The sequence below is a fragment of the Equus caballus genome, chromosome 11 (genome assembly GCF_041296265.1).
Source record: "Equus caballus isolate H_3958 breed thoroughbred chromosome 11, TB-T2T, whole genome shotgun sequence".
In the NCBI taxonomy this organism is placed as follows: domain Eukaryota; kingdom Metazoa; phylum Chordata; class Mammalia; order Perissodactyla; family Equidae; genus Equus; species Equus caballus.
In genome coordinates, this window is record NC_091694.1 from 23,724,894 (window position 1) to 23,740,386 (window position 15,493).

Here is a 15,493-nt window from a genome sequence, read left to right on the forward strand (position 1 = left end):
TCAGGGACTTCCAGTGCCAAGAGGAAACAGACAACTGGGCTCAAAAAAACCCATGGGATATAAACACCAATTGTCACTCTCTCCCATTATGAACAGAGCAGAGAGAATGGAGAGATTAAAGCCCCCTTTTCCTGCTAAGGCGACTGCTCCTGTGGTTTTTCCCCTTAAGTTTGTTTTCTGCGGGGGATGGGAGTGGAGAACAGAGAAGGTTAGAAGCAGAAGTATTCAATTCCTAAAAAGGACACTCCAGCGCCAGCCCTGTGGCAGAGTGGTTAAAGTTCCGTGCATTCCACTTTGGAGGCCTGGGTTCACAGGTTTGGATCCCAGGTGCGATCTACACCACTTGACAAGCCATGCTGTGGTAGTGACCCACATACAAAGTAGAGGAAGACTAGCACAGGGCTAATCTTCCTCAGCAAAAAAAAAAGGACACTCCACACTAAGAGGAAAGATGGAGGGCACTGCACCCCGCAGTAGATCACTAGAATGTGAAATGGTGCAGGTAACCCACACTACCAAATTGCAACTGCAATTCTGTTCCCGCCTCTCCTCTACCTTTCAATGTTCCTACTAATGCAATTTAAAAGACTAATTAGAATTCATCTGCACAAACCAGTATTCCAAGACATTTTATGGGAAAATAAATGAGTAGAACTCAGTCAGTGTAGCAACAGGAGAATAGCCTCTTAGATAAATGAATTCCTTGGTTAATTCACTTATTCTTTCAAACGATTTACTTTTCAGTGGCCCAAGTGGCACTCTAAGTAGAAGAGCAAGCTATTTTTCCTCAGCCCCATGTTCCAAGCCTTGGGACACAGTGCAGCTCTTACTGACGTGCATGCCTATTGCAATTAAAGGCACGCTTGCCTCCCTGTGATGAAGTTTTTTTTCCCTTTGGTTTCCCACTTTATGTGTCATTCGTGCAAGATCAGGGAGAGCAGCCAAAGTATGAGAGAAGGCTGCACACTTAGCTACACTTGTGTGTCCTCCTTATTTATACTCAGTGATGAGCCTGCATGCTGCATGGCAAACATTCTTTAAGCCTCTCAGGTCCATCTGCTCTTCTCTCAACTGGGGTATGTGTCCCCTTGGGGACTCCATTATCAGATGTGGTAACTTTATGGGCAGATGCCTGCATCGGGGGTATACACAGGGTGAGGGGAGAGAGACAAGGCCCAATGCATGACAATAACTGCCCAGGAAGAGACCTGACTGGACAGAGAGCCAAGAGCTCATACCCTTGGTGGTGAGCAGCAGGGGCCCCTCGCTACGTGGAAGGTTCCACTTCTTGCTTCTGTTTGGAAATGAGCTGCGCCTCCTTTAGAGACAGGTATACCTCTTCCTGAGGATCATAGTAGTAGAATTTTCGGATATAAGAGATCAGAGGTCTGTAAAAACACAAGAGGGATACACACAAGGTGTTATTTACATAGATTATAAAAGAAAGACCACCTCTGTTCAACCCTTCCCCCTTTTCAATCCCTGTATGGCTGAGGCTACACTAAAGACTCTGCCGCCCTGGCCACACTCCCATTTCCTCACTTACAGTTCTGTCTCTCTCCCTCCACCCTTCACAGAGACTGCAGAACGGAGGCCGACCCACACACACCTGCCTCCCTTCTGGCTGCAAAGTGACAGCTCTAGAGTTAGGTGCTAAGACACAGCAGAAGTGAAAGGATGAGGCCTGTGAATGCTGCCAGGCTCTGCCTGTGCAATCAGCTTGCAGGCCTCACTAACAGTTGTAACTAACCCACCCTCCTGCCCCAACCCTGAAGACCCCATTGTACTTAGGAAGTGGGAGATCCGGAATGTGATCTATCCGGACGAGCTGTCGGATTCGGAACCTGCAAAGGTGCTGGAGGGATTTGACATTGCTGAATCGGGACACAGGATAGAGCAGCTGGACTGGAGTTGGTGGCAGTCCTTCAAGAATGAAAATCAAGAGAAATATTCAGAGGGAACAATGCAGCTAACCATAATTTCTCTTATGAAGAGACCCAGCAAAGGGAAATGGGGCTTCTTTATAGTTCACACCTGTGTTCTGTGCAAATCTCCCTTCCACAAAGGACTGCTGATTTCCATTTGCAGAAGCGCCACTACCATATTTCACACTCAGGAGAATCTACGATCCTCTACCGAGGGCCTCCCCAGCGTCGCTCTTAGCACCTGAGAGTCTTGCTCTTCAGAACAGCCCAATTAAAAATGCCAAGCTAGAGACTTTCCTTGGAGCCAAGCAGCCAATCCCAGGTCTGAGGCTCTCAGTGAAGGGCAAGAATCAAAAGCACCGGTGTTGGGAAGGGAAGATACTTGTTCAGCACATCTAGCAGTATACTGAAGCGGAGGGCTCAGAAAGGCTGTGCTGAGGGGTCCCCAGCAAATTCCAGCTGAGAGGCTGGTAAGCAGAAGGCAACAGCTGAGACCAAAGTTGACAAGCCTATGACTCCTGCCATAACTTCGAACTGGAACCATCAGTTTAAGTGCCTGCTGACTGATGCCAGCCAGGAGCCCCACACCGTGTTTCATGAGTATCAGCAGGCTCTGCGCAGGGAAATTCCAACCCACTAAAGGTCAAAGCCACAGAATGGAGACACCCAGACTGGCAGGGACACTGAAACAGGTTCAAAGGAACAAAGCATATCCTCGTTTCAATAAACAAAGGGGCAATGGAAGGTAAATAAGCAAACTGCTCTCAGAAAGAATCTGAGTTGCAAAATCTTTGAAAGAATTCTTTTCTCAGTCATCGTCATATCAAAAGAAATTCTGTACACACAACTTGTTAGAAAATAAAATATGTACTATTTTTGGAGTTTAATTTCAAAGAGTGTTTAAATTTTGTTTGGAGCCGTGAGAAGAAAAAATTAAAGCTTGCAGATTGCCTCTCAAAGCCTTTTCATGGTCACTGACAACTGAGTTTATAAAAAAACCCAAAAAACCAAAACGAAATACATATTATACTGTTAATAAACAAGTAAGCTTATCTTAAAAACATTTAACTCATTTAGGCTTCAAAACTATACTTTGAGACAAACACCACTGTTTTATCCCCATTTCACATATAAAGAAACTGAGGCCTATTGGGCTTAGAGAACTTGCTCATGGCACAGACCCAACACAGCTGGCCTGTCTTGAACCCCTGGCTCTGCGTGAGGAAGAGTTTAGCCCAGGGAAGCTCTCAGGGGTGTTCTCTGTCTGACAGGGGCCGTCACAGCACCATGATTCATGACCAGCCTCTCGGAGTCCTCTCCTCACTCCACCTCTTCAGGCCTAAGGCTTGTATTTTGAAGCACTGCAGCCCTCCTCCACCCACGTGGGCTGTCCTCTCCTCCCACACCATTAAAAAAAAAATTCACACATGAATTTCTCTCTTGAATATATTTAAATTCAAGTGGTTTCCAAAAATGATTTGGGGTTCAAATGCCTCTTTGAATTTACCCTTTCTCTCATGTTTTAAAAATATTCTTTAGTAAATTAAACTATGGCAAACAGAAAGCTTTTGGGGGTTGGTTGTAATATTGCTAAATTCAACATGATGTTTCAGAGATAAAAGTAATTTATGTATCTCATTATTTATTCCCAAAGACACAGTACGATAGGACTTGTGCTTAAAGAGATGAGGGTAATAAGCAGCATACAATTATCTGATTGTTTGCCTACTTGAATTTTAATGACCATATATACTTGCCTATTATATTGTGTTACTTTTAGCCTTAGGTTCATAAACAGCAATTCTCTGATAGTCCCTGGTGCCAACCTGACCATTTTTGCTCCCAAAAGTACCAAATGATTGGAGCTCTCACATCTAGAGCGTCTTAACAGAAGAGGTCAGAAAGAGAAATAAATCCAAGATAAGCCAGCAGTGCAGCCAGAAGGGACAGGGCGAGATGGGACAGTGATCATCAGGAACTTTCCTCTGGTCCTCGTGCCAGGGGTCCTGGGCACAAATCTAGTTTCCAGCTACTTCACTATTTTCTCTTTCCCCAGCATGGACCAGATTAAGGGGGACAAATCTCTTCCAGGTCTGAGCACCTGAACACCCAGGTCTTTTTGGCACACCAAACTTCCCTGAAGACCAGAATTATCCAGCCCCAAATGCTGAATTGAGAAACCCTGGGATACAGGGACAACACGTCACTGAACAATTAAGTATAAGCTTAATGATGGTTACAAAAGAGGAAGTGATCAATTTCCTTAGCATTGTCCAACTCAAAGTGTGATTTAACAAGAAAAGGTATTTTCTCTTCATGCACTTCACAGATGAAGAGGATTCCCCCAACTAAGAAGGACAGTTCACTCTCAGTTCTGGCTCCAACAGCATGGAAGGTTTTGGGCTAATCCAATCACATTCTCCTTTAGAGACTGCAGCCTGGTGTTAGGGGTTTGGTTTACAACTGTGGAATGGGCCAGACTGAGATGCAATCAGTGGCCTCAAATTTGTTATGCCCATGCTCCAATACTATAGTGAGAAGAGATAAGGAGAAACCAGGTTCAGGTGCCATCATTTGTACCAAGGGCCCCCTCCCCTAGATGCCAATTATTCTATTTATTTTAACTAATTTCCTTCTGCTCTTTCTGTGCCACCATCCAGAACTTTCCCATTAGACCTAGCTTGACAATTCCTATGATCCTTAGCATCCCTTTAACACAAGCCTCCATGTCCTGCTAGTGCATCCAGCTCTACATTTGAGCCAGAAAAACTTAATTTTGCATCCTGGTTCTGCAACGCACTGTACTTCAGTTTCTTAATCTGTTTTAAAAAAGAGAGACTGTAATAACCCTTCAAAGGATTTTGTAAGGGTTAAATGAAATAATACCTGGCCCTTTGTAGGCATTCAGTTATCATCATCCCAAAGTCTGAACCAACCAGCTCCTTTTAGAATGTCCTGAGTTAAAATCCCTGGTGCAGGTTGATAGAGCTCAACCTAAATGCGAATGACGAGCTCTGCCTCACGCCGATCCCCGCCCCTAATAAAGGCAACCTCATAGAACGCCTAGACCTTTATGATGAGCGAAGGAGGACAGGAAATGATGGTAAAGGAGAGCACGGGCTTTACCTTCTTTGGGCCAATCCTTCAAGGAGAGGTCACGTGTGGTCTGGGGGCAAACACTAACTCTGCTTTGCCTTCTCAACTTGGTTATAATTTTAAGGATAAATAGATATCCTACCTGTAGCATCTATGAGAGCTCCTAGAAAGACACCCTCCACAAGTCCAGCAAACTCAATTGCCCATTGCTTACTGCTACTTTTCCCCATAACAGAGGGGGGGCAAATAAAGCACAGGGTTTAGAGTTAGTTGGGCCTGCATTTGAACCCCGCCTTCAGCAGTGACAAGCTGAGCACCCTTTATAGTAACTTCACGGCTGAGCCTCAGACTCAGTGTCCTCACCAGCAAAGTGAAAACAGTCTCATCTGTAAGTAGACCAAGCTATTATCTAACTTTGGAGTTGTTGTAAGAAATGAGAGATATTTAAATAAAGAACCTGACAAAGTACATGGCACAAGATAGGCACTCAATAAATAGTAGCAATTATTACAAGCTCTAGCCATTAACAATGTTAAGAATCTTAGGTAACATTTCTGCAGACAGGGCACATCTGTGGAATGAAGTGAGCTAGACTCGAGGTGTCCAAGAGTCTATGAAGTCTCTCAATACTCGACAAGGAGATACACGCTCCAGACTCCAGAAGCCTCTGAGGACCTCCCTAGTTCACCCACAAACAGAGTGGATCACCCTACCCTTGTTGATCACTGCCACGTCTTGTATTGAATTTAACCCCTGTTCTTGCCTTTATCTTCCAACCTGTACCCTCTTTGAGGCTGAGCTCTCTGAGAGTAAAGATGTGGCTTATTTTTGAGACTGAGTTACAAAATAAATGTTTGTTAAATAAATACCCCCGCCAAAAGCCACAAACTTTAAAAACTGCTAAGCAGAGTCAATTCTTATAAGAAAGGATTCTAACTTTTCCCTTTAACCAAGTCAACTGCATGAGACCCAACTGTGTTGACAGCACTGAGGCAAATATTAAATGAAGTGAGAATTAATATAGTTCGCACCCTGTCACACTTATTTAAATCACCAAGATTATAAGACACATTCCTGTAACCTGGCTCAAGCCTGCTACTGATGTTCTGCCTGAGGCTCCCTCCAACTTCTGGCTAGAGCAATTTCTTGGCACCCAGTTTGTTTAAGAATCTTAATTTGATTCAATGGGAAAGCATGAAGTTCTCATTTTTTAAGTTCTGTTTGTCTTACAAATTCCCCAATTAATGTGCTTGTCACGTTATTTTTCCCAACACTATAAAAGCAGATTCCTCTAAACCATCCCTTCTCCCCCTTCAACAGAGATTATACATGTAACTCGCTACTTAGCAGGCAGGAAGACTATATAACCAGCAAAGATGGGAACTGCCCAGTGCTCTCAAATGGAGAGAAGTCTTTATATTCAACAGTGGTAGGAATACAAGATACAACAAAAAACACCTACTTTTAACAGTAAATTTAGTACAACATGGACAAAATCTAGAGCACAATGCCATTGAATTCAGCCTCCTTGACACTCGCCATTGCCTTTCTTTCACCTTCCCTGTTCCTGTGGAAATGACCTGAGAGCTCTTACTCTCTGTTTCACATGTAAGTGTGAGATGCCTGGATGAGGGACAAGGAGACACCTCTGAATGTTAAATATTTACATGATGCCCGTATGAGAGGCAAGATCTGTTTTCTCATTCACGTGGTCAAAGATGCAAAGATTCCTTTTCAATATGTTGAGAGATTAATGTACAGGGCAGGGGATTAATCACTGGACTCTAGAAAGAGTGGTTGCTATAATAGCCAAGAAAAAGAGCTTCAAAAGCCTCCTTAAGGCCAGCCCCGTGGTGCAGCGGTTAAGTGCACACGCTCTACTTCAGCAGCCCGGGGTTCGCCAGTGTGGATCCCGGGTATGGACATGGCACTGCTTGGCAAGCCATGCTGCAGCAGGCGTCCCACATATAAAGTGGAGGAAGATGGGGATGGACGTTAGCTGAGGGCCAGTCTTCCTCAGCAAAAAGAGGAGGATTGGCAGCAGATGTGAGCTCAGGGCTAAGCTTCCTCAAAAAAAATAAATAAATAAAATAAATAAAGAGCTTCAAGTAAGTGTGGCCTTTTCTTTTTGCAGGGGCACATTTTGATATGTTATTGGATGGTACCCAAGTAAGTTAAATCATTAATATAACTACAGCCTTACCTGGAACCCTGGATCTCAAGAAATAGAGAAACTTCCCATTCTTAGAGTGCATGATGGCTCTCTTAATGAACTCCACCACCGACTGACAGCGATCCTCAAACTTGGGATGACACCACAGGCTAAAGGTTCCTGCCATGGAAAATTACAGAGAGGTAAAGATGTAAAACTTACCTTAAAAAGATCAGGGGGGCTAGCTAGAACACTTTCATGATTCCCACTTCTGGGAGGGTAGTCTGTGGGCAAGCTGAGTCAGACAAGGTCCCTGAAGCCACTTGTTCCTGCTTGTTCCACAATTAATGGAAGGAAAGATGTTGCCTTTAATAAGACATAAATTAGGTCTTACAAGGCTTTCTTGAACAAGTAAATAATAAATTCAAGTAAAAAAAAGACATAAAAGATTTTGCCAAGCATGAACACACTATAATCCTTAAATCACAGACCATAAGGAAAGACTGCCACAGCAAAAGCGAGTTTAAATGACACCCCTTGAGACGAGGAAAGACAAGAACAGCAGACGTGTGGGTCTCTCTCACGAGTGTTAGCAAAAAAAAGCCAAATTCTAAGTCTTTTCTTCTTTAACTTCTAAAATCCCACAGCCCAACATGTTACAAACATCCCACCCCAACTTTCCAATCCCAAAGGCAAAAGGGAATCTGAACTCCCACGACTTAAAGCAACAACAAAAAACTCCCAAAACTAAAGCACTGGATCCAAAGGAATCCCCCACAAAAGGGATACTAATCACTCGAGAAAGCTGCCGATCTGAGCCTCTCAAGCTTCTCCTACAGGGTCACTCAAAAAGACGAAGACAAAGGCTCCACTGCAAACCGGCAACTGAAAGGCCCACGAGGCTTCTATTAAAAATCCCATTTATTCAAGGAAGACAAGTCCCTTTGAGCAAAAAGTAATTGGAGAACCATTTGAAAGAGCTCTCTCATTCCTGGCATCTCACCTGTCAGGAACCTAGAGGTCAAGCATTTACTCATCATTCCCAGGGCCTAGTCATTTACCATTTTAATAGGTCTACAGAAATCTTCACTCTGAAATGCTTTGCCTTGCATTTTGTTTTTCTGTTTGATTTTTGTTTTTAGGAACAGCAGAAAACAGGCAGCAGTCTACCCACAGGTATCTAATTAATTCTCAGGTCTTTGGTCTGAGGTTCCTTTCTCTCATGCCTCTCTAAGACAGAGGTGGGGGCAGAGGAAACCATGCACAAAGCTATGCTGACCTAAACAACTACTTCCTGCCTCAAAAGAGAAGCAAACCAAATAAATCCAGCAGAAGGACATGGTTGAGAGCGGGAAGGATGTGGTGGTGCCTGAGTAGAGCATGACAGAGACTCTTGCTTGAGATGCAGTGTCTTACACAGTTCACTGAAGGGTGAGCACACGTGGGCGAGTGTGAGGGACGGGAGGGATGAGTCCCCAAAACTCTGCACTTTTCTATGTGCAGCATAAGCAGGTATTTTGACGAAGGATGGACCACCCCGTCCTATCACCAGTGGTCATCACAAGTTTCTGGCCCAAGTCATACACAGAATGCCCCAATGCAAAGCCAATCCAGACTGCTGTGTTTAACAGCTTCTAGACACGACTGGAACAGTAAGCACAACCTGACCACAACGGAGGCGGTACCACCAGGGAAGAAGGTAGACAGTCCAAAGCACAATGGCCCCACAAACTCTCAAGAGTTCTGATGGCTATTTCCTAAGAAACTTCAAAGCTGACCAAAAGAAGAAATTAAATTATCATCACCATGCTGCCTGGCAGGAAGAGCTGATGTGACTACCAGGCAAAGAATTCAGAATAGAACAGTCACAGCATCAGCACTAAGGTCTTCTTTGTATATATGTTTTAACCCCAAGTATCTCTAGATGGCAAATTTAATCATGAACAAAGCTTGGGAGAGTTTGTCCAATGGCCCCAGCTTATTTCCTCCTTCTACCAGGAGAGTTTTACTGGCTTTGTTCTGTTCTTCAACAGTCTTGTTCAGGCCCCCCTATTTAGACACAGGATGCTAAGAATCCATTTAAAAAAATGGAACCCTTACTCTCCTCCCTACCCCCACCAATACTTCTGCTCCTGATTGAAACCAGTGCCCACATCAACATTCAAGTGAGTCTATGAGATTTTCCCCCCATTCACAGTTCCATTTCTATGAATCCCTCCCATGGAAAAGTCAGATAGCAAAGGTAGAGAAAGGCAAAGGAAGAAGAAGGCTATCCTCAAACCCTAGTGCCTCTTACCTCTGTAGTGCTCCATTCTAGTGTGGTGGGTGATACCCTGTGATCGGAAACTGAGGCTCAGGATATAACGAGGATCAGAGCTGTCTCGTACCAGGAAAGAACCATCTGGCTTCCCTTTTAGCTTCATCTCTGCATCTTCCCAATTCATTGGCCCCCAATACCAACCACACTATCAAAGATAACATGTGCTCAAGTAATTAAGAGAACAGAGCAATGTCAAAGTTTTCAGCACAATCCATCTTATCATAAGAGAACCCTTCATTTCCAAAACAATTTCAATAGGTAAAAGCTGCTAAGAATGTCTCATTCATTAGCAATGAACATCAGGCTCTTTATACTTTGAGCCCTCCAAAGTAACAGAAGGATAATTCTATAATTCCATTACCAAGGCCCTACAAAGAAGAGAAGAGGGACCTGGGTCAGTTAATCTATCAAAATCAGCTTAGCCTATGCAAACATTTCTCCACACCTATCTTCATCACATTCAAATTTTTTTCCCCCTAGATTCAATTTTACGACATCTCTTATGGAATTAATAGCAGCAGTGTATTGTTTTGTCACCATAAATATAGAGGCAAGGAACTATTCTTCCTCTAAAAATAATCAAAGGAGAGCCTGGTACAGAATTAGAAGAGTGGGAGAGGAAGCGAGCCGCCAGTCCTCAGGCACCACCTACCTTCTCCAACTCTCGCAGGCTGGCTGCAAAGCTGCTTGAGTCGGGCCGGTAGAGGGGACACTGGACCTGCTGTGGGGGCTGGCTGTGTAGGGATTCAGCTGTTCGGATGGGAGCAATCCGAGGAAATGCGTCTGCAGGGCAAAAGGGTCTTGGTCACTTATTTATCCTCATTGCTCCCAACCCCAAACAGACCCTCCCTCCAAAACAGAGATGCTAACTGAGAGGGGCAAGGCATTAGAAGCTAAGCCAGAAAGGGTGGAAGGCAAAGCAGTGGGAAAGAGCCGGATGGGCTGGAACAAAAAGCTGTGTGTGCTCGTGAGAGCTGTGAAGGATGGGTGGGGGCACTGAACCCCGGGAAGGGGTAGGGGAGCTGCTCACTAACCTGACTAAGGTGACTACTTCAGGACCTTCACCAGCCTAGAGCGATTCCAGCTTCTCCCACCTTGAGGTGAAGTGCCGGCCGGTAAAGCAGCCTTGGAAATAGTGACTTGCTTACTTGCCCAGGAGGAGTAACGATTTTGCCAGGCAAATAGGAAAAAATGCCGATTTCATTCATTTTATTCCTTGGGTACTGGAGGCTGGCAAAGCAGGTATGGGCCACTAAATGCTTGGTACTTATTTACAAGGCTGCAGTAAATACTAAAACTTAGAAAAACCAGAGAACTTTGAAAACCAGCAATATATTAAACCTCCTCATTATCCTGAAATTTAAGGCAGTTTCTAAGTGATATCTACTCAGAGACTGCAAAACAGTCTCAGCAGCAAAGAGACAAAAAATTCAATAGTATTTTATCTCTAAAAAAATCAGATTCACTTCCATAAAGAAAACAGGTTAGAAAAACCAGTTCTTGGCCTCATTTCTAAGGCGTTTTGGTCCAGCCAAGGGGATAAGATTTAAGTTTTCTCATAAGTTCTGTTATTTCCATAAATAGATTTCCCTCATCCTTCAAAAGTTTATCACTTTATACTCCCAACTCTTGCAAGTCTTGCCTCTAAGCTAAGCTAACCTGGGGCATGGGGTGGAGGAGGCGGAGGTAGGGGGAAAGACTGCAGGGAAGACCCCATCGGAGCCACAAGGACAGATGTAGGCAGCGTCCCACTGATATCATCTAGAAGAGAGAACAAAAGCAAGAGGTTCAGAGATATGAGCACAGAATGAGAAGTGAAGGCAGAGCAGAGGGAGAAGGATCTTCAGGCAGTTCCCTGGGGCAAGATGGCCTGACCTTCACCCTTTTTCAGAGAAGACAACGATCATCTTAATCTGGCTTTCTTTGCTCAGAAGCACGAAAGTAAGAATATTCCTAAAGCAGCCTACTAGCAGTAGATTCAGGGCAAGATAAATACAGATCTAATCAACATATGGACAGTAAATGTTAGGACATGCAGGTAAGAGACCCATTTAACCTCTTAGGGAGACAACAGGGGTGCTGAGAAGGGGACAGAAAATAACTGGGTCATCATTCGAAACCCAGGAGCCTGTTCGGCTCCTGGCAAAGAACAACAGGTCCCTGGAGCTCACCCTCCCGCTAGGGCAAAAAGGCAGAGAGGAGAGGAGGCCATACCGAGGAGGCTGAGGCTTCTTCTAGGGGGAGGAGGAGGAGTTGGAGGGTGTGGAGAGGTCAGGCCCCGCTGAGAGATGTCCACGTCCACAAGCGACACTGTTTCACCTGAGGGATTCACAGAGCAAGCCTGTTACAGCAGCATCTTGACCAAAGCTGAGGCCAAAAGCCAAGGGCAAGCAAGGGAGGCTCAGAGGTCATGGCTCTCAAAAAGCTCCAAAGCTAATGCTCCCATGGCTGGAATCACCTCCAGCACCTGAGAAGTCAATTTTAAATTCTATCATTCCTTTACCCTGTTAAAGATCAAGGATTCTTTAGGACAAAAACATGGGATTGACAGTGGAAAAGCCAACTAAGTGGTTCTGCCACTGACGATATAACCCTGAACACGGGGTCTTCTTGATTCAAATGGATTCAAATGGAACCCACCTCATTTATTTTAAAGACATGTATATCAACCTCTGCCTCAGGGAGCAAAGCAAGTGGCTGATTCTAAGCCCAAATGGACATGGAAAGCAAGTGCCAGAAAAACGTAAGAACTGTTAAACTGAATGCAGATAAAGGTCCCAACGTTAGCACCAACTTCTTCCTAAATGGCTTTCCACATCTAAATTTTCTAGAATATTCATTCATAAGAGAACCAACATTTCAGTAGCTATTAGCTACTTCCTAATAGCTGAGGCTACAAACTCTGAAAACTGCATTTACAACCCTGTCAGCCAAAACTCAAGTGTGCCTAGAGGAAGCCTTTCAATAGGAGCTTGGTGGAATTTCTTCTACTTCCCAGCATGTCACGTAGCTCTGGTCTCTGCTATATACACTCCTTCTTGCCACCCAACTCCATCTATCCTCTCTCCACTTGAGTCATCAGAGTATATAAAGGATTTTGTGTGTGTGTGTGTGAGAGGAAGATTAGACCTGAGCTAACATCCATGCCAATCTTCCTCCACATTATATGTGGGATGCCACCACAGCATGGCTTGATGAGTGGTGTGTCGGTCCCCATCCGGGATCCGAACCCATGAACTCTGGGCTGCTGAAGTGGAATGCACAAAGTTAACCACTACGCCACCATGAGGCTGGCCCCTATAAAAGATATTTTATTAACAAAGGTTGACAGCCAAGAATAGGTTTGTTTTGGTAGAGCTGATCCACAGATCAGAATTTGGGATTTCTCTAATTTGGCCCTTAGGGGTATTACTTCCAACACCTTTTTGCTTATTCAGGGGGGTGAATAAGCCCCTCAGCGAGAATTTTCACTTCCCAGTTAATAAAATGAGATAACCAATATCTCTAAAAGGCCAGGAGCTGGGATTTCAGAATCTAATACAGTTTTTTACAAAGGTCTTAAACACTAATTAAGATAAGCAGAAAAGCCCTTCTAAAAGTCATCAGTGGAAGTTGTAGGAACCCATTACATGGCTTAGTAACTGAGACCCTCGCTGCCCAGAGCAACGCAATGAGCCCAGATAAGTGTGTTTCCAGAAGGGTCAGAGAGGTCTAGATTGTAGGTATAGCACTTAAATTAAGGATGTAATTCACGAGTGCTAAGGCTGTTTGAAACAAGACCACCAAACCTGAAACTACAAATGTTGAGTGTTCCTTACTTTAAAGAGGAAACAATTATTAACTAGAAAGACATCCTACTACAGGATAAGATTCTTTAATTCTGGGCTTGGGGCAAAAACAGACTTCCTTCTCCACCTGTGCCTGTTACAGGCATCGACTTACTTGTTCTGACAGCTCACGGCAGTCTATGCAGTAATGGGGGTCCCACTAGTCTGCTTAACATCTTCTAGGAATGTCCATTCCCAAATCATAATTCTTCCAATCAGCTTTTTGAGGGACACAATATCCAAAAGAGTTTGAAACGGGGATTTTTTTAAAGGCTTCTCAGCCATAACTACTGAGGAGCACTCAGTTTCTGGGATTTGAGGCAGGGTGCTGAAGACCTTCTTTTCCACAGCTTATTCAAGCAGGAGCTTCACATCGGACCAATGTGACAAGATGTACCCTCCCTGAAAAAGTTCCCCAGGACAGAAGAAGGCAGTTGCCCAAAAGACATTCAACCACTTTCCTACTTTAGCAACTGCGTGCCCTGCTATAAGAGGAGAGACTTAAATTAGACACAATGAAGAGCTCTAACAGCTGCAAGAACTACTAGCCCTAAAATGGGTGAGACAAGAGTTCATGTAATCCCCGCTGCCCAAAGTCTTTAAAAAATAGATCAGAAAATCATGGGTCACATTTATTAGATAATCCATAACTCCCGTGGAAGCGGGGACAGTAATTGCACGACTTCTAGAGAGTCCCTTATGCACTGTGAACCTGTAAATTTGTAATTTTCTATTTTTAATTTATATGTGGTGACCCTCAACTGAGCACCGCATAACTGCAGGGCCACCTAATGACCAGCAAGCAGTCTCTACCTTCAACCATAAAGCATTCAAAGTCAAGAACACATGCCACACCACAAAAATAGCCTTGCCCCAAACCCAGCGGGCACGGAATGAAGAAAATAACTGCAGACGCGCCTGAGCTCCCTCTGTGATGCATCTGCAAGTGCTTCCTGACAGGTCTTAGAACACTCTTGCTTCAGATGCCAGAATAAAAAGAAGAGCACCCTTACCTGTGAATAGGGGGCTGAAGGAGACTGGAGAAAAGGCACTTTGAGTTCTTGTCAACCTGGGTTTCCTAGGGGGTGAGAAAGCACAAGAGAAAATAAGGGGAATGAGCACACGTGCACTTCAATCACACGACACTCGAGTCCAGATGCACTGAGAAACAGACCAAACCCTAGTCATTGTCAGCAACACTTCTGTAATAAAGCCTACAATTTAAAGGAGGAGAATGAAATAATTAAGGCAATTTCTTAAATAGATTTGGCTACAGAATTCACCAGCCTACAAAGCAACGAGCATCCCTTTGGATCTCTCCATACCCGGCACAGTGAAGGAGTAAAACACCGTGGGTGATAAACAGCAAGTCCATTTCTAGAGGAACAAAGTCAGATGCAGAGTTGATTTTCATATGGGAGCCAAGGAAAGGATCTTGACCTGAACAGGTGCCATCTCAGAGAAGAGCCTTCCCTCTGGGCCTGCCCCTCGGAGCAGGAGGTCCCAGCGTGAACCAGGGACCGTATTTGGACCTGAGGACAGCACTACAAGATGCACATGCACTCTTCAACCACTAAGAGCTCTGACTTCCACCCAAACGCCCCAAGCCATGGGGCAAAGCCATCAGCTAACAAGGGGGCCTCCACAGGTTAGGGGCTCTGCCTGGCACCTAAAGATGGCCCCTTCCCCTCTCTGAGCTGCCGGTCACATCACTCCCCCATGACTTCTTGATGCTGCTCCAGGGAACCAGCTTGAAAAGCCAGATCTCCTGTGAAAAGACAGACCAAAGGTAACTTCACTTTATACCAATTTCAACTTGTTTTTCAGCAAGAAATGAAAGAAATTCAAAAGACTCTGACAAAGACTTTCCGGCTAGAAATGTGCTAAGCTCAGAAAACTCACCTCAGGATGACTGAATTGATCAGGAGAGAGAACTTGTGGAGGGGATGAAAATGCTCTATCTTAATTGTGGTAGAGGTTATAGCAACTATATACATTTGTCCAGATTAATAGAACCGGACACCTAAAAAGGTAAATTTTAGGTGGTATATAAATTATACCTCAATAAACCAGAATTTTAAAAAAAAATCCTACCCCAGAATTGAGTGCCTGATGCCAGGCATTGTAGCTGGCTCACCTTCCGAAATGACTCTCACCCAAAGGACGAAATAAA

General features: G+C 44.4%; 1 protein-coding gene across 2 annotated transcripts in view; it reads right to left on the reverse strand.

The window, feature by feature from the left end:
- The window catches only part of SOCS7 (suppressor of cytokine signaling 7), a 29,816-nt gene that overhangs the window by 7,692 nt on the left and 6,631 nt on the right, over window positions 1-15,493 (reverse strand). The window contains exons 2-9 of one of the 2 annotated variants that reach the window (XM_023652650.2): window positions 14,334-14,398; window positions 11,708-11,812; window positions 11,153-11,254; window positions 10,146-10,276; window positions 9,470-9,638; window positions 7,225-7,353; window positions 1,788-1,923; window positions 1,239-1,388 (exon numbers count right to left, since the gene is read on the reverse strand). In XM_023652650.2, the coding sequence (XP_023508418.1) occupies window positions 1,268-1,388; window positions 1,788-1,923; window positions 7,225-7,353; window positions 9,470-9,638; window positions 10,146-10,276; window positions 11,153-11,254; window positions 11,708-11,812; window positions 14,334-14,398 (958 nt within the window). In that variant the 3' untranslated portion in view covers window positions 1,239-1,267. The remainder of the gene's footprint in view (window positions 1-1,238; window positions 1,389-1,787; window positions 1,924-7,224; window positions 7,354-9,469; window positions 9,639-10,145; window positions 10,277-11,152; window positions 11,255-11,707; window positions 11,813-14,333; window positions 14,399-15,493) is intronic. The other variant, XM_023652651.2, reaches the window with a different exon arrangement.